Source organism: Alosa alosa, chromosome 18, assembly GCF_017589495.1.
Source record: "Alosa alosa isolate M-15738 ecotype Scorff River chromosome 18, AALO_Geno_1.1, whole genome shotgun sequence".
NCBI lineage: Eukaryota > Metazoa > Chordata > Actinopteri > Clupeiformes > Clupeidae > Alosa > Alosa alosa.
This window is the reverse complement of record NC_063206.1, coordinates 23,576,476-23,600,303: the sequence shown is the minus strand read 5'-3', so window position 1 is coordinate 23,600,303 and position 23,828 is coordinate 23,576,476. Positions and strand designations below refer to the sequence as shown.

At 45.2% G+C, this 23,828-nt stretch overlaps 1 protein-coding gene across 1 annotated transcript in view; it reads left to right on the top strand.

Annotated features, from left to right (window-relative positions):
- Positions 1-4,123: 4,123 nt before the first annotated feature.
- jag1b (jagged canonical Notch ligand 1b) overlaps positions 4,124-23,828 on the top strand; it is a 34,523-nt gene continuing 14,818 nt past the window's right edge. The window contains exons 1-9 of the mRNA XM_048270075.1: positions 4,124-4,489; positions 4,915-5,223; positions 12,481-12,538; positions 16,997-17,254; positions 17,785-17,845; positions 21,087-21,217; positions 21,573-21,692; positions 23,408-23,521; positions 23,677-23,790. Coding sequence (XP_048126032.1) covers positions 4,418-4,489; positions 4,915-5,223; positions 12,481-12,538; positions 16,997-17,254; positions 17,785-17,845; positions 21,087-21,217; positions 21,573-21,692; positions 23,408-23,521; positions 23,677-23,790 — 1,237 coding nt within the window. The 5' untranslated portion in view covers positions 4,124-4,417. The remainder of the gene's footprint in view (positions 4,490-4,914; positions 5,224-12,480; positions 12,539-16,996; positions 17,255-17,784; positions 17,846-21,086; positions 21,218-21,572; positions 21,693-23,407; positions 23,522-23,676; positions 23,791-23,828) is intronic.

Below are 23,828 nucleotides of genomic sequence, written 5' to 3'. Positions count from 1 at the left end.
CGAGACACAGTTCTCTGTGAATATCTTGAGAACTGTAGGGCCTAGATGACCATTTTTTTCCCGTGATGTTTGCCTCCAGGGGTCATGTTAACCCATTTCATGTGCACACATGTGCACAAACAGATACACACACACATACATTCACAGTAATCATGCGGTATGACACATACTCACACAGTAGACATATGTATGCTTTTTGCATGCACAGGCACACACGCAGGCACACACACAAGCACACACACACACACACACACACACACACACACACACTCACACACATAACATAACACAAACAATCAAGAATTTCTCAGAATTATGAACAGGCAAGATGGAGGTGGGGTTGTATAAAATGAATTTTACATGTGAAATCTATGAACTAATTATGTTTTAGTACTTGTTGTCTAGCAGATACCAGTGAGAATTGAGTGTGGATAATGCAATTTAGTGAGACAGTTAGAATCATATAGGCCTTTCAGCGTGATTTCTTTTTGTGGAAAAAATGTGCTGAACTGGGCGGCGGTCATATTTTGTACCGCTCTGCGGTACATCTAGTTATTTACATGGTCACTGTTGTTATAAGGGCTGCTTTCAACTACATAAACAATCGTGCTTTCCTAAGGCATTTCCGCTGGCACAGAAAACAGTATTGAGCAAATGGTATCTCAGTGATAAACAAAAAAAATAGTAAAAAAAGTTTTAAAGTTTTAAACTTATTTGCGTACAGCTTATTTTGAACACTTTATGGTAAGGTTACATGAATCATGAATTCATGCATGAATTAATTTGTGATTTATGTATTACTTCATTTCTTAATATCTCATGAATCGTCAGGAATTGACATGAGTTCATAGTTCATAATAATTCATGTCAGTGATTTAGTAATCGAGTTCTCGAGACCGATTTCTGCTTTCTCGGACTCGACTCGGACTTGTTCCTTCAAAGACTCGGTCTCGACTCGGTCTCGGACCACAGTGGGAGGAGAAGGCGATTTTTATTTAGCCTATAGCCTGTCAAAATAATCTTAGCATCACAGCGCAAACTAATTCAGTCTTACACAGTGGAGAAAATGACAGCACATGGCAAGACAGAAAGTGCGTCCAAATTCACCCATTCTTCTCAGTTGAAATACTCGCAATTGCTAAGCCTACTCATCACACAGGCACATGTATCACATCACATGAAAGAGCTGTGATTTGATTGCTGTGGTGAACGGTTCGCGAGAAAAGTAAATAATATAATTAAATTTAATCATAACGTCTACATAAGGTGCTACACCCATCTCCCTACCCATTCATCTTGGTGGAATACTTCACGAACCCTTCGTTCAACACATGGCAAACCATATATCAGAATAAACAGCAGACCTTACCGAACACAAAGGTGTAAAGCAGTCCCCTGTACAGTAAGCCGTTTCAGAGTATTCCGTTTAAATTAAAAATGTAATCTGCAGCAAGGTCTACATTCATGTCTCCAACTTTGGTCTTTAGGTTTCAAAATGTGTTTAAATCGTTCTTCATGATTTCATAACAGGTCAAATACAAAATAAATGTTACAAATATTGCCTAGATATAGGTAAATATTAAAATCAGAGGATATACAGCTGAGTAAGAGTTTGTGAAAGTAGTCTTAATGATCAAAAAATGCTAAGCATGCATCTAGGTTGCATCAGTTTCTTAAAGCTGAGCTGTGCTTAAATTGTTCAATACATCATTCCATAACAGGCCAAATATAAAATAAATATAAATATTAAATATAGCCTAGACATCTAAATATTAGATGATCAGATGATTTACAGTTCTATGTAATATGTCATGTTTCATGTTTTTGTAATGTTTCATACAGTGATTCAGGTCTACTGCTGTGAATAGGCTAAATACAACTTTGATTATTTTTATAGCCTACTACTGTATAGTTAACTTTGGCCTTGGTGCCCTGACATGTGGCCTTTGTGCCCCCCACCAAATATGCCCAACTGAAGGCCAAGTGGCCTTGCCCCTAAAATGGTGAAATTCCAAGCCTGGGCCTAACTGTTGATTATTAATTGGGGTGATATTAAATCATGAATATGAAAACTGACATGTTTTTATGGTCTTGGTCTCGACTCGGTCTCGACTTGGACTTGCTTCCTCAAAGACACGGCCTTGACTCGGACTCGACTGTGTTTGAAAACCAACGGACTCGGTCTCGACCCTTCAAAGACTCGGTCTTGTCTCGGACTCGGCATAGGCGGTCTCGTCCCCATCACTAATTCATGTACCCTTAAGTGTTACCGAATGTTTAATCTGGAAGCCCTCTAGGAACAAATTGAAATGGTCTATACAAGGGCCATTCATAGTCTAAACCCACAACAGAACTGGACTGGACAGAGATGTCCCCAGGGGGTTGCCAGGGAGACATCCAGCCCCCCACTGACAGGGTCGAAGAGATGGTGAAATCCAGTGGTCTGCAGCTTACTCCTCTGAGAGAGCCGAAGGAATTCACACCATTTTTTCCCTATCCTCAGGCTAGTGATACCAGCAATTATACCGGTACTCCAAAACCTCTCAAAACAAAAGTAACAAATACTTTCCCCTTACATCCCTCTTTCCATGTCAGTATATTAAATATGGGCCATTTGTTTTTCTCTCACTCAAAATGTGCTTTAGCGTCTAAATCCAGAGTAAAAAGTCTAAGCGGGAGTTTCCTGGCAGTTAAAGAGTTACACTAATTAGCCCTTATTACACCCAGAATGGCCATTTGAATACATCGAGTAACATGAGCCCTCCTGAGGGGCAGGAATGTTTTCAGGCATCTCGGCTCAGACAAAGGCAGCTAGCACACCTTTCATCTCCAACCCCCAGCCACAGGAAACTGCAGCCTGGCATCTAGAGTTCAATGACTCAAACACCCTCTCCGAAAGTGCTTGCATGCCTCACTTACTTTAGTCAGGTTTTCAAAGGAGACAAAAAAGTGTGTCCTTAAATCCAATGTCCAAGAAGACACCAATACACACAGAAAGCATATTTTTTTTGGTATCTGTTGCTTGTGGTTTGATATTTATGTTTCCACTTCCAAGATAGATTTTTCTCTGCTCCTCATATAGGTCATAGGTCAATGGACATGACAATGAGGCTCAATGCTCGGACTAAAGTGACACTGTCATTCAGTATAAGGAGCAGCAGTAGTAGCAGTAGCAGGTCTTTGCAGTGCTAAGATGCACATGCTGCTGCTGCAGATGCTTATCTGTGGGGATCACACACACACACACACACACACACACACACACACACACACACACACAAATGGGTCATAAAAGATGATGGTGAAATACCTTGCTGGTTACTGATTGACCCTATGCTTCTGTCTAGCAGCATGACTCCTCGCACTGACCTGTGTAATTTCTTTAGACCAGTCCTAGGTACTTGCATTAGATATTTCAGAGGAAAATACTGTAGGGGAGGCATTGCAAACAGTCATCACACACCACACTCCAACTGGTTTCCAAGTTAAACCCATCAGCCGTCATCTACTTTACTTTTTGCAGGGAAGTTTTAGATGTAATGGGTTTTGCCACAGCCACTAGAGGGCGGTAAACAGGCTGGGGCAATACAATCTCAGACTATATACAACATTACCTACACTTTCAACATAGAAGTCTACTGATATCCCCTCCTCAATTTCCACTGTACAGAATTTGCTATCAAGTTAGAGGGAAGAGTGTTAATAGTAGTCATTTAAAAGAAAATAAAAAAACTATTACACATAACAACCAAAGACGACTGCAACCCATAGGCTCGTTAAGCAACATTGGAAACTTTGTTAATCTGAAAGTGATTGAACTGATGACAGAAATTCTAAATGGTTTTATGCATAGGCTACTTGATATTTGTGTGCATAAAGGCAAGGTGTTTTTTGTTCCTACAAGGAGAAATATGTAAAATAACATAATATGAATCCCTAAAACACTGAAATATATGTCTATTTCATATAGTTTAACTCACAGTGGCTGTGCTTACATTAAGGTGCATAAGACCTGTGTGTCCTAGAGAAGGGGCGGGCTCTGGAGCTTATAAGTCAGCCGCCCCATCTTTTGAATATTAAACTGCACGCATGCGTTTGCCACCCCCATTAGCTGAACTCGCTCCATAGTTACTGCTAGGTCTCAGTTGTGGACGGTGCTCGCATGGCTCCGGTGTAACGATTTCTCGCTGCTGTGAGGGAGAGAAAGTACAGAAGAACAACAGAACAATTTCAGAATCTAAAAAGAAAACAAGTGCATAAAGGAAGCTCACTTTTTGCGTTGGGAAATCTGTGGCGGTTTTTCTTTCCAAAAAGTTTTGCTCTCTGTCCTTGCATGTTTAAATCGGAGAGGAATATTAGTGCCGTGAGTCGGCCAGACGTCTAGTTATAGAGCAAGCGGCAACATCAACAAGACGGCATGATTTTGCGACGGAGATCAGTGTTTGCAGCTTTTTACTATCATGCCTTTTTACTGTGTTTGTGTGCGAAGGTATGTGGATGCTTATTAGTACTGACAAGACACAATTGGCAAAAGCATGAACGTGTTGTCCCTCTGACATCTTTTTACGCACAGGAAGAAGGATTTATGAAGGACTGATATTATTTTCCCAAATTAATGTACTAAATGTTGCGCACAACCTAGATATACGATTGTTTAGCTTGGACTTAAAATTGTCTAACCGACTGGCTTGCTGCCTTGCCAGATTTTTGTATGGGTATCCAGCGTAGGTTGATATTTATTTTGAGGGGTACAAGGACAGACGATAACTTTCAGCCGAGCTGCGTTTGACAGAGGTGTTATGGCAAAGTGTAACGTTTGAGCGGTGCAGTCAGAACATATCAACATAAGCTGCGTTAATGTCTGTGTATGTCTTTCGTGAGTCTTTTCTCATTGATTTTGTTTTATTCTAACAGGTGTCTGACGCATCGGGACAATTCGAGTTGCAAATCTTATCGATGCAGAACGTGAATGGCGAATTGCAAAACGGCTTGTGTTGTGATGGGACAAGGAACACGGAGGACCGAAAGTGCAACAGGGATGAATGTGATACTTATTTCAAAGTTTGTCTGAAGGAATACGTGCGTCGTGTCGCTGCGGTTGCTGGGCCTTGTAGTTTTGGAACTGGATCTACGCCCGCACTCGGAGGGAATACATTTTCTTCGAAAACCACATTGAGGAATGAAAAATCCAGGATAGTCTTGCCCTTCAGCTTCGCTTGGCCGGTGAGTACATGATTACAAGGTAATATGTGAAGTTAACCTACATCGTGAGATGGTGCCTGCGCTGATCACTAATCAAGATTTCTCCCACACCTTACTGGCACTGCGACATGAACACGGTGAACACACGTGGGATAGCGTTCAGTACTATTAGTGAATATGGTTAATATTCTACAGTAAAATTTGTCTTCACTGCGACTATCTGTCTTGATAGTCGGCAGTAATTTCATATATATCGCTGTGATCGCCAAGGCGTATTGACAACAGAATAGGAAGTTTGTTGCTTTGTTGGAAGTTAGTTGAACTACAACTTAAGCTGCTGTAGAAGACTTTGGGACTGATGAACATTCCAGTCTTGATAGTCTTGTTGCCTTTACCCATAGACTACAGATTAATCATTTGCATGAACATGTTTGCATCTGCGTTATTCTGTTCATTTTGCGCCACGTACTTTTACATAATTGACGGCTGTCCCCTGAAACATTGGTTTGTGGCTGTTTTCAAGTACTTATTACACTGATGTTTGGATTTAAATTGGTTTGGTCATTTTTATCAGACAATCAACAAGGGTATTGCAAAACACCAGTTAGCTATTTATCGGGCATCGAACTACCCGTACTATTTCACGCTGCGTAAAGTTACCAAACGGTTATTGGAGGCAGTGGGTAGTCTATAAGTTTCACCTCGGCATTAGAGGTCCCTTGGTAATAAAGAAAGATGACCCTGCGCTGAGCTGATGAAACAAGATCGCATGCAGGGCCTGTTGTTTCGCCCCTTTGCTCTCATTAACTGTAAACGTTGTGCCCTCACCACAATACAAATCAATTCAACTCAGTTATTTGCGATAACTTCCGTACTGCCTCACTTGTATAAGGTCACGGCGCTCACCTGAACAGCCGGGGACGTTATTAGCTCTGGCATTCGTGGTTAGAATCAGCTGCAAGGGGGGACATGAATGATTCGTAGCCTTAACGCGCTTATTTTTGACGTATGAATTCAATAGACAATGTGCATCTCCAACAGAGAAACTCGTAAAATGCTAGCAGCAGAACTGTCTACGAATGGAGGCGTGCGCTCCCTCGCGCTCAATTTGCAGGTTTGGAGGAACTGAACAGAGGGATTACGGTCACTCAAGTTTACATGATGACATATCAATAGGATTGAGAATTAGGCTACGTATTTACATATGACTGTGGATAATATGTCAGAGTCAGAGTTAAGCATGCGTTTATTACATGCATATTAAGGTTAAACTTATAGCCCAAGCATGAACGTGTCCAATTACGTCGCATCTATTTATGTCTAACCTGCGGCGTCGTGTGTTTTTTTTTTTTCTTTTCTTTTACAACTAGTTCAGTCAACGTTGTCGTTGGGTGATAATTTAAATGTGGAAAATTACCTCGGCTCGGACAGCAACATTTTAAATGGACAACCAACAGTTTCCTGCTCCAGAGAGTATTTTGGCCACATTCCCAACAACGCACAGCCCGTTTTTTTCACCATGAGCTAAATGTGGCGCAAAATTTAAACAGGGTTTGGTTTGGTGCGAAGAGCCGCTTAGAATAAAGTAACGCGAGGAGGAGATATTCCATTTCATGTTTCGGCACGCTGTGACATCATCTGTACCCACACACACACACACACTTTGACGCCAGTTGAATACTGTATGTGCGTGCTCCGATCTTACAGTTTAGTTGGTGAGGCTTATCTGGCCGTGTTTATTGCAATTATTGTTGGACCACAGCCAGTCAGGACTTTTTCCTCTTTCTTCAATTACTTCAATTCCCTGTGTGATCTGCCGGGAGGTAATTCATATCATCCATTGTTCTTCCCTTGAACTGATTGGTTGTTGCGGATGGATGGTGTTGCTGAGCAGGTGATTGGGCGGTTGGATGTGGTTCATAAAGTTCTTTTTTTTTAGGCCGCCTGGAGCTGGCCTCATGTCGAGGCTTGGGCTTTGTGAAAGACACGCTTGGCTGAATCTTAGCTATTTCATCTCTTAACCTTGCCACCCTCAGTAACCGCTGTGCTCTGTGAGCTTGGCCGCAGGTTCCCAGGCCAGGTAGAGCGAGAGGAACCACCCAGCAGCCTCAGCTCGCTTCAAGAAAAACTGCAGTTTATGTTCATATCCCACATAAATAATGACCCCGTCATCCACTTTACCCTGTTTCTTACTTATTGGCTTCAGCAGAGTAGAATTTTTCTCTCTGCTTCTGTTCCAGCATTGCTGCTGGGTGTGTACACTTTAGGCAATTTGGCGAGTGTGAGAGAGAGGGAGAGGTTTTTTTGGAAAGGCCACCCAGACAGAGCCAGGCCCAGCTAATATTAACCAGGGACAATGGCTTGCCCAAACTGGCCACAGCGAGGATTACAGAACATAATGGAGTCAATCCAGGAATAATGCTCGTCCAGGGAAAGCAACAGGAAGCAGTGTTGGACTCAGCAAAGATGCGAGAGGCTCCTAGACAAACCGAACCAAGCGTTGACCTTGCCTCACATACCAGCGGCTTCAGCAGAGTGGTGGTCACAGCAGTGTGCCCTAGTACAGCTGTGTATGGCTGGACTGCAAAATGATTTGCCCCATATAGCGTGTCATGGATGGACTGCAAATTGATTTACCCCTTAGAGGAGGTGTGTCTGGATGGCCCGCAAAACGATTTGTCCAAATAGTGTGTCCCTCAATGTGTGCGTGTGCATTGTCTTTTAAAATCAACCGCACTCTTTTTTTCACTGTATTGACTTGAAATCTGTTGTATTTCGGTTTCTCACTCAGACTAAGAGTGGTGTAGCTCCGCCACCCATCTGTGTTTACAGGCTGGTGAGGTGACTTGTCTAAGAGCACATGCCCTGAAGGAAAGGGCTACTGGCAGTTAAGGTTAATGACGTGTTTGCTTTCAATAGTGATGTCTGAAGCGACACTTATGTGCAAATTGCTCCAGCGAAGGAGAGGAGAATGCCATTCTCATGTTCCCTCCTCAGGGCTGAACAAGGGTGTGTGCGTGCATGTGCATGTGTGCGCTGTGGATGTTTGCTGGAGATGTAATTTTATTGTAGGGCGATTAGCGTGTCTGTGGCCATCTAAACAAGGTCTACTTCTGGTGCAAGCCTTTGTTTTTGCTTGATCAGTGCCCGTTAGACTCTACATGGGTTTGTTCTCAGCTCTCTGAGTTGGAAAGAGGGAGAAGAGTGAGTTGGCCCTTGAGCTGCGTGTGGCTCTCAAGAGTTGTCTGCGTTCCAGTCGAAACCGAAAACGCTGCTAGCCAAACCCTCAGACGCCAGGGCTTTGCTTTCCACCTTTTGGCGTTGTCACGTTCCCGTCATTCACGGGTCCCTTCACTCTGGAGTTCTTTCTCTCTCTCTCTCTCTCTCTCTCTCTCTCTCTCTCTCTCTCTCTCTCTCTCTCTCTCCCCTCCCTCCTTCCCCCAGTCTGGCTGTCAATTAGGTGGCATAGCATAGCCCGATGGAATATGTGCGAACTGCTGAGTGACAAAAGCCTGATATCAGGAAAAGCACTCCTTATCCTGTCACAGAGGACCCAGGAAAAGACCTCCTCAAGAGGTTCTTACAGAGGAGACCCTACTTATCTGCTACCCCTGTTTAGTAGGAATCTCACGTGGGGAAAAAACAAGGGGGTTCTCAGGCCCTGGTTATCAGAATAGGCCACAGAAATGGGCCTTGGTTGAATCTGTAGGTAACGATGGGAAATTTCGGTGGCATCCACTCTAAACGTTTGTTAACATGTTATCACGTCAGATCTTGTTACACCTTGTGTTAGGAGGCAGGTGTTTTCACTGACATAGCAAGCCAATATAGCATATGGCCTCTTCAAAAAAGATCTGTCTTGCTGGAGTGTATTGCCGAATGTGTTTCTTTTTTGGGACGGTAAGAAATCAGAGCCAACACCCCCCCTCACACACACACAACAACAAAAAAAAAGTGTGTAAACTTGGGTTCAGACATGGCTCATTCCACAGTTCACTGACTCCTCGAGCTCTGGCTATTCTCATAGGGGAAACACTTTACAGGAAGTCCTGCTCTCTCACAGACACTCTCAGGCCTTGTTTATACTGGGCAGCTCACTAGAAAGAGTAGGAGGAGGAGACTGTGGGCTGTGTGTGTGTGTGTGTGTGTGTGTGTGTGGGGGGTGGGTGGGTGGGGGTCCATGGAGAGAGAAATTAGCAAATAGCTGGATGTCCATACTGAAAAGCGCTGGGAAGAGCTGTGAAGGCCTCTCGGTGGCAGGCAGGCAGGCAGGCCTGATGCTGTCTACGCCGCCACTGAACAGGGGCCCCACTGGCCCGTCAGTCCCGTCCGATAAGGCCACGCTTAACACTGGTGTCGACGCAGTGCAGAGAGCACCAAAAGCAGTCGACGCTTTTGGTGCAGAGAGCAGTGAGACTGAGTGGAGGGGGGGTGGACGGGTGGGGTGGGGAGGATGGAGCGGCGGGGGTGGAGTGTGTGTGTGTGTGTGTGTGTGTGTGTGGGGGTTGGTGAGTTCAAAGAAGACGGAGGGGTCAGTGGCGAGCATGGGAAAAATGAACCTGGCGGCAGCAGGCATTCGGAGCTGATAAGCAGGTAGTGAGTTATGGAGTGAGATGAATGGGGCAGGCTTGCCTTGCCGTCCAGTCTAGTCCAGCACTTTTCTGGAAGTCTGCTACCGACTTACATGTGCTGTTGGCCAGCGCACAAGTGCAGTCACAAAGTGGCTTTCTGAGTTTTTTTTTTTTTTTTATTTTGGACTTTTATTTTTAGTATTTCCATGTGAATTTATTTTGTTGTACTTGACGGCTGCTTTGTTTTGATTTGTCTGACAGGTGATTTGCTGATGACTCATGTTTGCTTTGTTTCCCCGTATTGTTTTGCTATGGATTTGTAGAAAAGGAACCAGTCGCTCTCATGCCTAGGCTTGTCCAAACTGTACTCTGAAGTATTTTCCCAGGCATTATGCCCCGTCTTATTCGGCAAAGATGAACTGAGTGGGTAGGCAGTGAGATTTCACTAGGGAACAGCCCCTTTTTTTTTTCAGCGCACTGTACACAACCCTGCTACATTGATTGATGAGGTGATTTGATGAGGTGAATAGAGCACACAGTGTTCGCGAAAGTAGGCTAATGTGGCTATGTGGACACATGAGCTTGTTTGGTCTTTTATCATTAGCGACGGACATATCAGTAGTTCAGCACACAGCTGTTTCCCCTCTCATAATAGCTCGGGTTCATTAGTGGCAATCTCTGCTTTTGCTGAATAGCAGTCTGATTGGTTAAGATTAAGGGACTTTTGCCTGAATGCTTGCTGAGTGCCAGTGTATCAGCCCATGTAAGGTAGAGGGGACATCTTTGTGGACTGGGGTTGGGAAGAGTGTCTGAGTGGGGCTAACGTATCTGTGCAACGGAGGGCCTGACCTTGCCAGTGCTCTGCGAGCCACCATCTTGATTATTTTGGAAATTCCAGCGAGTCCATCTTGGAAGGAGGGAGAGTGGTGTGTGAATGTGACAAGTAGGTGCTGGAAGTGGATGCCTTGGCACTGCGAAGAAACACACACACACACACACACACACACACACACACACACACACACACACACAGATACAGACAGACATGGAGAGAGGTAGACAACCACACTCACATGGAGAAAGTGGCACAAATATACACACACACACACACACACACACAGGAAGAGAAACACACACACACACACACAACCTTTGTGTCTCTCTGTCCTCCTGTGGGGCAGCATTGCTGGGCTTTCTCTAGCCCTGTTACTTGATATCAGTGAGAGCTGTGATGACCTTAAGTCAGACAAAGCGTTTCAGAAGTGCTGAAGTGAAGCCAGATCCTCTAGAGATCCCATCCTGCATGAGAGTCACACTAAAAGCCTCCCCTTCTCTCTCTCTCTTTCCACACACACACACACACACACACAAATACAATTATTCAGATCCCTTCTCAAAACTGGTCTGGCTGCTTAAACAGGTAAAAGGAAAAATAAATCAAACTTGTTTTAAGACCTATTAATCACAAAAGTGTGTGTGTGTGTGCTGTGTGTTCTCCAACTTTCTCTGCTCCAGTGAGTCCTTAGTATTCTCTGGGAAACTGTAGTGCTTGCACACTGTCAGCCTACAGGTGTGTGTGGCTGCTCCTTCAACCAGCTGGCTAACCGGCTTAGAGGAGGATGACAGGTGTGAGCCACACTGTGACATCATCGTCTTATCTGCTGTCATACCTCGGTGTTCGCACACACCGAGATACGAAGATAAGCGTTTCCCTTTGATGTGTCAACCACTTTCACTGACACCAAAACACTGCCCGTGTTTCTCTTTAGGCCCTGCACACAGGTTGTGTGTCATTGTGGTGTCAGAGAAGGTGCCATATACTGTAGGCGTCATTGTGCCCTTAAGTAGGTGATCCATAGTCTATGAAATATGAAACCGTTTGGTTGTGTGGTTGTGCTCTGAGCAACACCAAGTTGACTCTTTGTGCTCGGTCAACACCAAGTAGACATCGACATGAAATAGCATAGCTTTGACTAATATGTTAAAAGTTTGTTTGGCACTTCACTTAGCTGACCCTTTCATCCAACGTGACTTACAAGTGCAGAACAACGGCTTGTTCTTGTGGATGTGGTGTTAATTAATCATTGTTTCGCTGACTTGTGTGACTCGAGAAGATAACTAGGTAAGGTGTAGAGGTAGGAGAAGGATGCTTTGACGTCCTCCTTCTGACCGGTGTGGATTAGAGATGCGAACTCGCCGACTGGCCGTTCGGCTGGAGGTGTCAGACGGTTTCCTGCTGTGTGCAGGGGAGCGTCGGTTGAGCCGGGGGACCAGTGCTGGTGCGCTGTCCGGCCATTTGAGATTTTAAGAGGATTAGTGATGACGGAGATGATTGTGGTTTATCTTCCCTCTCTCTCTCTCTCTCTCTCTCTCTCTCTCTCTCTCTCTCTCTCTCTCTCTCTGTGCTGTTTTTCTCATCACCCTGCCTGCCTGTTGGGCTAAGCTATGCAGTGAGTTTCATTTAAGCTCTTTTTTTAAAAATAAAAAATAAAAGCTGAACTTGCACACCATGTCGGAAGAGGAAAGCATGTGCATTTTTGTGGCTGAGCTAAATTGTTGCCTCTCTATGCCTGTGAGCCACGCATTGATTGTGCCTGAGCTCGTGAGAAATTGTGGACGGGAGAGTTCAGGAGTGCTTCCTCATGTAAACTCCTTTTTGATGTTCTGCATTGCATTCTGACCTGCCTTCTTCTTTTGCTTCCCATAGAGATCTTATTCGTTGATAGTGGAAGCCCTGGACTTTGATAACGACACCACAAGTGGAAGTAAGTATCAAGCTGTACTTTTTCTTTGCATGTCTTTGAGTTTTTATTTCTCTTTTATTCTTCAACCACCCTTGCACATTTACCCCAACTCTCAACTCTTACAATCATGTACACACAGACACACAGACCGACACAGACGGACTCACAGACGGACACATACAGACACACAGATGGACACACACACAGACGGACACACACACTCTGGCTTAATCTTTTGGGAGCCGCTCTAGTTAACACCAGAAATGGAAGTTTATTTTTCTGGCCTCCCTCTCTCCCTCCCTCCCTCCCTCCCTCCCTCTCTTCCTCCCTCTCTCCCTCCCTCCTGTCAGCCCTGTAGCCGATAAAGCAAGTGTGCTGACAGGTGCCTGCAACAGCACAGGACAGAGAAGAGGAAGGCAGGAAAGAAAGAGTTGTGGTGTGTGTGTGTGTGTGTGTGTGTGTGGTGGAGGGGGGTTACTGGTGTGTGTGTGTGTGTGTGTGTGTGTGTGTGTGTGTGTGTGTGTGTGTGTGTGTTTGTGTGGGAGAGGGTTTACTGCTGTGTGTGTGTGTTTGTGTGTGAGGGGGGTTACTGCTGTGTGTGTGTGGGAAGGAGAGGAGGCCTGCAGGGGTGAAAGGGCTCGCATGCTTATGAAAATGTTTTCAGATGCCTTGACGACTGATGGCAGGTGCCGCAGGCCGGCGACGTACACTCTCACTGTCGCCGTGGCGTTGCTCTGGACGCATCTGTTTCCCCACTGCAACGCCATAAGCTCCACAGCTCAACACTACGCCGCAGAGACAGTTTTATTGCCTGTCTGTTTGTGTGTGTGTGTATGTGTGATAGAGAGAGAGAGTGTGTGGGTGTGTTTTGTGTTAAGAGTGGTGTTGGATATCATTGAGTTTGATTGCTAGGCTGTGTACAGAGCAAGGCTATGATTGTCTCTAACACAGTTTGCCGTTTGGTGATAAGTTTAACATGGTTGTCGTCGAGCAAAAAATGGTTTTAGACTTTAGTTATAGTTGTGTAAGATACAGTCAAACTAATTGTTCTCCCCCATCTGTATGTATCTTTTTTTTTTTAAATATCTTTCAAGTATAATTTGTCATTTTTTTCCTTTGGTTGAAAATAATAATTTAAAATACTAAAAAACCCAAGTACATTGGAATATGCCCAGTATTTCCTTTTACGATATTTGCCGTAAATCTATTTGTCTGATCTAATTTCATTTAGGCCTAAGTGTAAGGTGAAATTTTGATTGTTTTGTTGTGTTCTTTTGGTTTGAGAGTTCGGCTGGGGCCAGTTGGTGGTTTTTACAGTGCCTGTCTGAGGTAACTGACTGCAGGCTTTAGTAGGTCCCTACTGCCATCTTCCAGTAGTCCATTAGGATGACTGTGTGAATAACCCCGATTAAAGACCAGCAGCCCTCTCCAGAATCACACTTCCTCCTCCAACTACTACTACTACCACCACACAAACCGGTAGCCTTTGGCCTACACGCACACACACACAGTAACATGCACACATATGCACTTGCACGTGCACACAAACACACACACACACATACACTCCCACTCTCTCACTAACATGCACACACATGCAAGCACAAATACTCTTCTAGGAAGCACATACACTCTTCTAGGATTTCTAGGAAGTGTTCAGGAAAAGTTACGTGGGTGTTCTGCACTCAAACAAATAGCAAATGACAAAATCACAAAACTGTTTATATATGAAACATGCAATATGAAACATTTGTGTTCCTGACTTGACCTAGACATCTTTCACCCATTCGTTGACTCTCACTTAGCATAAAGGCACACTGAGCTTTCACTTTTTTAAAATGGTATAAAAAGCTTCACTACAACTGCTGAATGTCTTGGCCTTAGCATGATGTTTTGGAGAGTAGTGGTGGCCCCCTGTTATGTTGACCGCTCATCTTCACCTCCTGGCGAAGTGGCTGGGGCAGCAGGTAGCGAGGACGTGCTGCTTGGCACGAGCCACAAGCCAGAGCTTGCTGGTGAAATGCCCCAGTGAGCTGCGGGATTCCTTAGGCCCCTGAAAGTTCGTCTGGCGTGATTTCGTCAGGCCTTTCGCTCCCGAGCATAGTCAACACACACGCCTAGTCAACACACACACACACAATCACGGGTCATCCTACGGATTACATCATCCTCCCACAACTCACTCCTCTCACACACACACTAGCTCACTCACTGATGAGTAGAAGTTGTGTGTGTGTGTGTGTGTCTTTCTATGTCTGTGTCTGTGACTGTCTGCTCTCTCTCTTTGTCTGTCTCTCTCTCCCTCTCTCTGTATGCTTGCGTGGGTGTGCATGAAAGTAACAGATAGAGAGATGACAAAGTGACTGCGTTTTTGTGGTTCCATTTCACAGAAGTGTGAAGCAACATGCGCGGGGTTAGCCTTGTGGTTTCTCTAAGAAGACTAGAAAGCTGAGCCAGTTTATAGCGTTCTTGCGGTAGATGAGTGTTGCTAAATGTTGCTATAGATACCATGTTTGTGTTTGTTGTGGTCGTCAGGTGGGTGGTGTTTAGGGTCGGTGTGAGTGACAGCCCTGTCAATCTGAGTCTGGAAGGTTATAGATAAGATTTTGTGCAACAGTTTGTAAATAGTGTAGTGGGCTTGTCGTCAGTGAATTATGAGGACATTTAACATTCCATTGTTTTGAGGCATGGATCACAAAGCTCATTAGAAGCATGTAGTCTTCTGTTTTGGTCTGGGGGACTGTTTAAGGGGAAAGCCACATTCAGACAGGAAGAGACTAGCAGTGTTTTTGTGGCGAAATGTCACGCAACAAATCTGAGCGTTTGAGGCAGCAACAAGCAATGGGCGTCAGGTGAATTGTGGTGTGTCTGGATTCTGGATTAGGTTTACTGATGTCTTCAGTAGACAAAAAAGTTTTGCTTTGCTACAGGTGGCTCCTTAAGGTTCAGTGCCAGCTTAATTGACGATGAGCAATTGACCCAGAAGAACAGAGTGATAGACGGATGCACAGACAAATTAGAATGACGGACTAGCACTTACTTATCGTCATGCACCATTGCACTGTACTTAAGCAGTGTATAACTTGCACTGGCAGCCATGTTTAGGATGGCCAGATGAGGTTAGCACTGTAGAAAAAGTGTTGGTTTGGTTTGGTTCCATAACACAATATCGCTTCAATATATTTTCAATAATATTAATGAGTGATGTTTTTTAACTGTGCATTTCATGTAATATCAGTGAAACTGCAGTTGTGTTGTTTTGATTGAATAAAGTTAAATAAAATAACAATAACTAGGGTTGCAAAATTCCGGGAATTTTCAAAGTTGGAAACTTTCCATGGGAATTAACGGGAATATACGGGAATTAATGGGAATAAACTGGGAATTTTTAATATGGCAAGTTAGTCTATAACAGGGAACTTAAATGTAATGGACAACCCCATCTTGCAGCATAATATTAGTTAAAACAACCTGATTTAATGCAATTTCATTCAAATTTCTACCGTGCACAGGCGTCAATCCCATGCACACAGCAATCAGCATAGGCTACTAGACATAAAGGAAACCTATGATGCATTCATGTGCATGGGGAAAATAAATTCCCAGTGAAAATGTCATCTCATGTGGGAATAACTGGTGTGAAACTGGGGGAAGTTTGCAAACAGAGTTACCCAGTTATGGGCTTGTCTTCACTTTTGTCCTCATTCAAATGGGTGTACGTCATTTTACATAAACTGTAATGGGACGATTAATCTGTCTGATTAAGCTTGACAATTTATATATAATTTACATAATCTATAAGGTTGGGTTGGGGTGGTATGTTGTGTTATTATTTGTTTTACCATTTTCTGGGATTCTAACTGAACAAACTGATTGTCAATCAATGTTCCAACCAATTGGATTTTGTTGTTGAGTGGCGTGGTGTATCTTCGGCAGTTCAGTGGTTTCAGTGTCGCTAGCTTAGCACGCTAGTAAACCATAGGCAGAGAATGGGATTCCCGCTAGCATATTAGCTATCTTTGTATGCTAAGCTAAACGAAAATACGAACAAACAAATCATATTACTTATTACGAAACAAAATGTTAATGTCTGTATATGAAACAGTAGGAATTACAAAAAACTCCAAGTTAATTCCCGTAAATTCCCATTAACTCCCATAATTTCCTTTAATTCCATGAAAGTTTCCAATTTGGAATATTTCCAAAATTCCCCAGCTTAACTTCCCATGGAAAGTTTCCGGTAAGTTTCCGGAAATTTACCGGAAATTTGACGCCCCTTTGCAACCCTAACAATAACCCAATTGCAACTTCACTAAATAAAAAAAATATTTATGAAAAGTCATTAAAATGGCAGATATTATATAGCATTTTGGAACCAAACTCTCCATTAGTTTTAAAATGGGTCTCTCTCTCTCTTTCTATCTGTGTTGTCTGACTTGTGCCTTGATATTCTCTGTGTGTGTGTGTGTGTGTGTGTAGGCTCCTTGGGGAAGATCATTGAGAAGGCCCAGCATTCGGGCATGATCAACCCCAACCACCCGTGGCAGAAGCTGTCCCACGACGGCAACGTGGCCCAGTTTGAGTACCAGATCCGGGTCACTTGCGACGAGCACTACTACGGCTTTGGCTGCAACAAGTACTGCCGACCCCGCAGCGATTTCTTTGGCCACTTCAACTGCGACCATAATGGCAACAAGACCTGTCTAGATGGATGGTCAGGCCGTGACTGCAGCAAAGGTAGGCGGCTGAGCTGACCACCACACTGCCTCGGCTGTTTGTTGGGCTCTGTGTTTGGCTGAAGACAAGAGGGGGGTTTAACCGTATAAGCAATGTATTTTGAGGGGTTGGGGGGTGTGTTGCCACTTTTGAATTAATCATCACTGCTGTCAAGATGTAGCTAGTGTTATTGCCTGCAGCCCAAGTGGAAGCTGCTCTCATCTGTGGCTAAAGTCGTGTGAAATCGGAGTTGGACGAAAGTAAGTTACTGAGTGGGGGATTTAGAAGACTTTCCTCCGCATTCCACAAATGTTCCCACGAGTGTGTCGGCAGACTCAACATCGAAGCCCTGGCATGGGGCAGATAACACTCAAGTCTCTAATTCCCCTCTCCTCCTTTTCTCTCTCTCTCTCTCTCTCTCTCTCTCTCTCTGTCTTTCTTTCTCTCTCTCTCCCTCTCCCTCTCTCTCCTCTCTCTCTCTCTCTCTCTCTCTCTCTCTCTCTCTTTTTTTCTCCCTATCTCTCTCTTTCTCCCTATCTCATTCTCCTCAGCTATTTGCAAACAAGGCTGCAGCACTGAGCACGGTGACTGTGAGCAACCAGGTGAATGTCGGTAAGTCACTCACAACAATCTCCTTGTCTTGCTGCGATGACCTTTGCTCCATTTAGGACATAATGCTGCTCTTTGCGAACATTACTTAACAGCATTAAGGAGTTTCAGCTAGGAGTGAAATAAACTGATTTGTTTGTGGGTTGGTGTATACGGGGTTCAGATATTTTTTTTTGTTTTTTTCTGAGCTGAACTTCAGCTTTACTGAACAGCTGTTACTGCACAGAATGTTTTGTGGTTGAGCTTGATTTTTGTCAGGGATCTTTCTTCTACTACTAATGTCCTGATGCTGTAAAATCTCTATCTGAGAAAAGAATTGGGGGCAACAGGTTGTGTTAAGTGGCTGTTTCAACTTACCTTGTTGACATAGCGGTGTTGAGCCAGTTGTACACTTTTAAAAACCTGTCTTCATGGGCTTAATGTGGGTGCTGCATTATGGGGTTTTTATTGGATTTTTGTACAGTGAAATTGTTGGTAGTGCATGCTGCTGGCATTATCACTGCATCAGCTCTTCTCCTCTCTGAGCCCCAAAATGCACTGCTTGTTTTGGTAATGGTTTATGAGTTTCGCCTTGGGGGAAGTCGGTTGGAGACGAATATCAAAACAAGTTAGCACACTGAGAGGGATAGCGCTGCGAACGTCAACACATTCACACACACTGGCCGTACTGTTACGAATGCAGTCATTTGGCTTGGTCTATTGCCTTGTATGTTTTTGCACAAGACTCTTAGTTTGTAGGCCTTAATACAAATATGGCTTGTTGGCGTGTGGTGTTCCGACACTTATGGCCAATGTGGATGGTTTCACTGATTTACCTTTGGAAAAGTGATTGCTTCATTGACTTGACTGGGCAAGTGAATTTGATTCAGAGTGCAAACAGGAATGAGGCCATGTTATCTTTAATTGCTAATGTTATCAGCACCATCGCCTAAGGTAAATGCTGCTAGTGCTTATTGCTTCACCTCTTTGTTTGGAGGCCAATGCTATGAATGTTGACTATGAATAACACTTTTCACTCTTGGTCAGGAGCAAACTTGTAGTCTGGGAACAAAGCCTTTGGCTTTTGCATCTTGGAGTTTTAGTATAATGTTTTTATTTCGTTTGTTTTGTTTTCTTTGTGAAAAAAAAAGTGCTGACTTGCATGACTTGGCAGCCCTAGGCAAGTGCAGTCCCCTATCCAGAGCCAAGGCATTTTCTCGATGTGCTTCCTTGGAACATCGCCGTCTCACCCAGACATGCCCAGAACGACCATGTGATCTCCCGAGTCATTATGGTTTGGTCCTTAGCGTGTAAAGCGTTTTTATCATACATCACAAAAAGCCTTGAGGTTCCAGTAAAGGCCAACTTGCTACTGCACGGCTCCCACTTACAGCTTCACAGTGTGGGTTACCAGAACTAGGCCTCCGAAAAAGCCAGTGTATAAAGTGCCGCACAGAGCATGTCAAGGTCCAGTGTGTCCAGTCTATGCCCACAAAGAGGGACACAACAACACTTAGAGCCCAACACACTTTCCAGAGGCAAAGTCCTACGTTGAAGGAAAATCGTCTCCCTCCCTCCCTCCCCCAGACTTTTAAAGAAATACCCTGGAAGGATTGATATCTATGCCCCTTGGCATCAATATCCAACACCTTTTAGAGCCAGTTAGTCCAAAACCAACTAAAAGGGTCATTATCCTACCCAATCAACAATGTTACATAGTGCAATATCAAGCATTGTAGGCACACACTGGCAATGTCAGAGACTTCATTCTCCATATTGTAAGTCAGTATGGCATCAGGATGAGTGTGTTGCTTAAAAGTGCAGCTCTTCTCCCACTTCCTCAACCCAACTCCCAGCAGCCCCTCCACTCCCCTTCAGTGTGTCTCAGGGATCCCAAAAAGCACTGGGGCCGGAAGTGATTTCGTTAGAGGTTGTTGTCCGTTTTTCTCAGGGAGAGAGATACTTTGCTTGTCTCCGTTTTTTTTTTTTTGTGTGTGCGAATAGCCTGTTTAATCACAGACTGGGGTTTACTTAACCACCGCGTTTATTTTTACAGCTGAGCCGCTGCCCGGGGCTAATTGTTTTCATTCTTTTTCCCAGAGGGCTGTCTGTTTTCTCTTCCGCGCTGGGCTCCCTCTCTCTCTTTCTATCTGTCGACATGCTATCTCATCAGGGCCGCTTTTTAAAAAAAAGAGACCCAGTTATCGCTGGAGGTCGTAGATATGGAGCTTTAATTACGTTCCCGGTCTTAAAGGAGACTCACTCCAGTGCTGGGGATTCGGAAGGCGCTGCTTAATTACGGCCTGCGAGATTCTCCGCGGTCAGAGGGCTTTCTTGCACTACGCCTGGGGTAGAGAGAGGGGGAGAGCAGGGAGGAGGGAGGAAGAGGAATGGGGGGGGGGGTGCGTGGGAAAACACGGACCGGGGAGGCCTGCCGGAACGCCGAGGCCTTTGAAAATCCCGGCGCGGCCAAAAGGGACGACGCAGTCAGCAAACTTGAGAACACCCCCTCATCTGTCCGCACTGTCCCCACGCCAAGCCGCCGTTACAGTGTTGAAACACACAGTGTCTTGCCACAGGCTAATGTTAGCTCTGAGAAAAGGTCCCTGCGGAGCCCTAAGCTGGTCGCTTTTTTCCCCCCTCTTTTGTTTTTAATGGTCGAGCATTAAATAGTTTGGGTTGAATAGAGTTGTTGGGTTTTTAAAAAACGTTCTGCTGTGAAGTCCCAGCAGCATAAAAATACTATTGTCTGCCGAGGTTCAGAGAAAAAAGCGGCACACAGAGAGTCTAATATCGTTTGGAAATTATACTGCATGTCTTGTGGTTTTCAATTCAGTAGCCTTTGGCAAGTGAATCTGGGACACATAATTCTCTCTGCCTACTCGTGTGGCCAATTTTATTGATGTGGTCCTTCCTATCTGGTTTTCTTTGCTTGTTATTGTAAACCACCTCTGGTGTCAAAGGACTAAATCTGATCTCTTGTCTTGAGGAAAGGAAGAGAACATAAGTGCAAGACATTGTTAGAGTCAGAATCTTTAATCTGCAGAATCAGTGCAGAAGTAGATGTGTCCTACCCTGGAGGTGTTGTCCGCACTACAAGGAATGCTGTACATTGTATGGTTTATGGTATTTATTACCTGTATGTGTGTTCAGTATAAGCATGTACTCCTGTTGGTATTTCGTTAGTCTAGATCCAGAGATGTATAATCTCTACAAAAGTGTGTGTTCATGTACTAAGTGTGTGTGTTTGTGACATTTTCACCAGGTGCCAGTATGGCTGGCAAGGGCCATTCTGTGACAAGTGCAAGCCTCACCCAGGATGCCAGCATGGGACCTGTATCGAGCCGTGGCAGTGCCTCTGTGACACCAACTGGGGTGGACAGCTCTGTGACAAAGGTACATGTCCCTGATTACGCCATTGCTCCCGCCAAGGTCTCAATGGCTCTCGGATACTCTACTTCCTGTAACCTGTTCTTCTCAACCTGATAACATTCAGACTCTGTGGTGAAGGGAGAGCAGGCTGAATAATAATTAAAATAATTCTCAAAAGTACTTTGCCAGTCAGCTTATTAATGTAAGAGGTTAAACAATGGCTCGGTGACCTTAGTGAGTCTGAGCCGGGAACATCCAGGGAAGGTTTCACCGGTCACCACCTTCCGTAAAAGCTATTTATAGCAGCCACTATGTCTTTGTCTGACAACTCTGTTTCCAACCTCACCCCCCCTCCACCCCCCCCGCCCCCCCATGACAGACCTGAACACCTGTGCAACCCGGCAGCCATGCCAGAACGGAGGGACCTGCAGCAACACAGGGCCGGACAAGTACCAGTGCTCGTGCCCTGAGGGCTACTCAGGAGTCAACTGCGAGAGAGGTATTTGCCCTCCTGTTCTCACCTTAATGGTGTACACACAAGACCTCAAGCCCTTACTGTTACACACACACACACACACACACACACACACACACACACACACACACACACACACACACGGTGGACTTTTGTCCTGTGTCTGAATGAATGAGGCACTGAATGCACAGATGCCAGTAACTGGCAATGTTGCGTACAATTGAAAACAAGCCAGTTTCAGTGAGGTCAACTGCAGGACTTGTATTGTACAACTGGATGGACATTTCAAGGCATTACTCCTGTCAGCTGCTAGGGTAATGCTAATGGTCTTACACGACGTTAAGTAATTACTTACTCATGACTGACATGGTGTTTCATAACGTGGAACCCTTCGCAGTGTTGCTGTTGGAAAAGCATGGGAAAGCTCCTTGTCTCAGGCCAGTGGATTTGGATCTCAAAGCTTGGTCGCTTTATGCCTCGAGCGCACAATTCAAGAACTCTTTCCGCTCTGAACTGACAGAGGTGAATTGTGTGTGTGTGTGTGTGTGTGTGTGTGTGTCTGCATATATAAGTGTGGATACTCTTTGTGTCAATCAGTAACCCTGAAAACGCAATGAGAGGTCTTCCCAAGTGCTCTTGTAAGGAGAAGCGTGTTGAGGTCCATCCGTGGGGCTGTTGTGTCGTCGAGTTCCACTTGAGTCAGCCCCTCTGCTTTTAGTGGGCCCGTGGTGGAGACGCTGGAGCTGTATTTAGAGTCATATGAGAAGCGGAGAGCCCCTTGGCACGCTTCCCTGAGCTGTCGACTCCCGTCTCTCACTGCTCCCAGGTCAGTTAATTTGGCTGTTTTGATCCACTATGAGACCGTGGCTCCTCACTGTTTTGACAGTCGAGCACCAAGGTGGTCACGGAGGGCAGAATGGGTGCAATGCTTGGGAAATGGAGCGTCATGGTCAATCTTTGGATCCAGACCCCCACCCCCAACACACACACACACACACGCACACATGCATACACACACACTCACCCTTGTGATCGCACCAGAGCAGTAGGTGCTGACAGCCCCATGTGAACAGCTCAAGGAAATGCCCCCCTGTCCTGATGGGAGTCTTAGTGAAAACATCCCCTCTTCTCTCACACTCCCGCATCCTCCCTCCTCCTCTCAGCTAAAGAGTCAGCCACCCGTAGAGACCCTCTCCTCCCCACACACACACACACACTCGCACACACCCCTCTCCTCCACACTTGGTCATTAATTTTGTTTGTCAAACACTAGTTCATCCTTAACGAAGATAAAGAAAATCAGGAGGGTGGAGGGTGCCCCCACCCAACACACACACACACACACACACACACACACACACACACACACACACACCAGCCCCAGCCTTCCACCGCCTCTCTGGAGAAGAAAGGCGGGCGGTCAGATGGAAGTCACGGTGTATTGGGCGGCTCAACCTGGCATGAAAGATGGTTTCCTGGCCCCGCGCACCACTGCCCAGGCAGAGAGAAAGAGAGAATGTGAGCGTCTGTGTGAATGTGTGTGTGAGTGTGATGTGTGCGGATGAGCTCAGTAAGCAGCAAGGGTGGTCTTCTCAGTGGAGAGTAGAGGAGAGAAGGGGAACGGAGCGTAGTCAGAAGGCATGAAGAGGCAGCACGGCTGCAGGCGATGAGAGAGAGATTAGAAGGTGTCCGTGTCCATGTGCTGACCCCTGGCCCTGTCCTGTGCCTGTCCTCCACAGCGGAGCACGCCTGCCTCTCCAACCCCTGTTCCAACGGAGGGAGCTGCGTAGAGAACAGCCAGGGGTACGAGTGCAAGTGTGCCCCGGGATGGAGCGGCCCGTCCTGCACCACCAGTATGTACACACACACACACACACACACACACAGACACAGACGCGCACGCACAAACACACATACGCACACGCACACATTCAACCACAAATGACACTGTATTGCTATGCATTATGCATTTTGAAGTTTGACCAAGTTTAACTTTCCCTGTTTTCAGATATTGACGAGTGCAGCACCAACCCATGTAATCATGGTGGCACCTGCCAAGACCAGGTCAACGGGTACAAGTGCTTGTGTCCATCTCAGTGGACTGGGAAAGTCTGTCTCATAGGTAGGTCTGGTCAGTCAGCTGTAATGTAGCATGTGTTC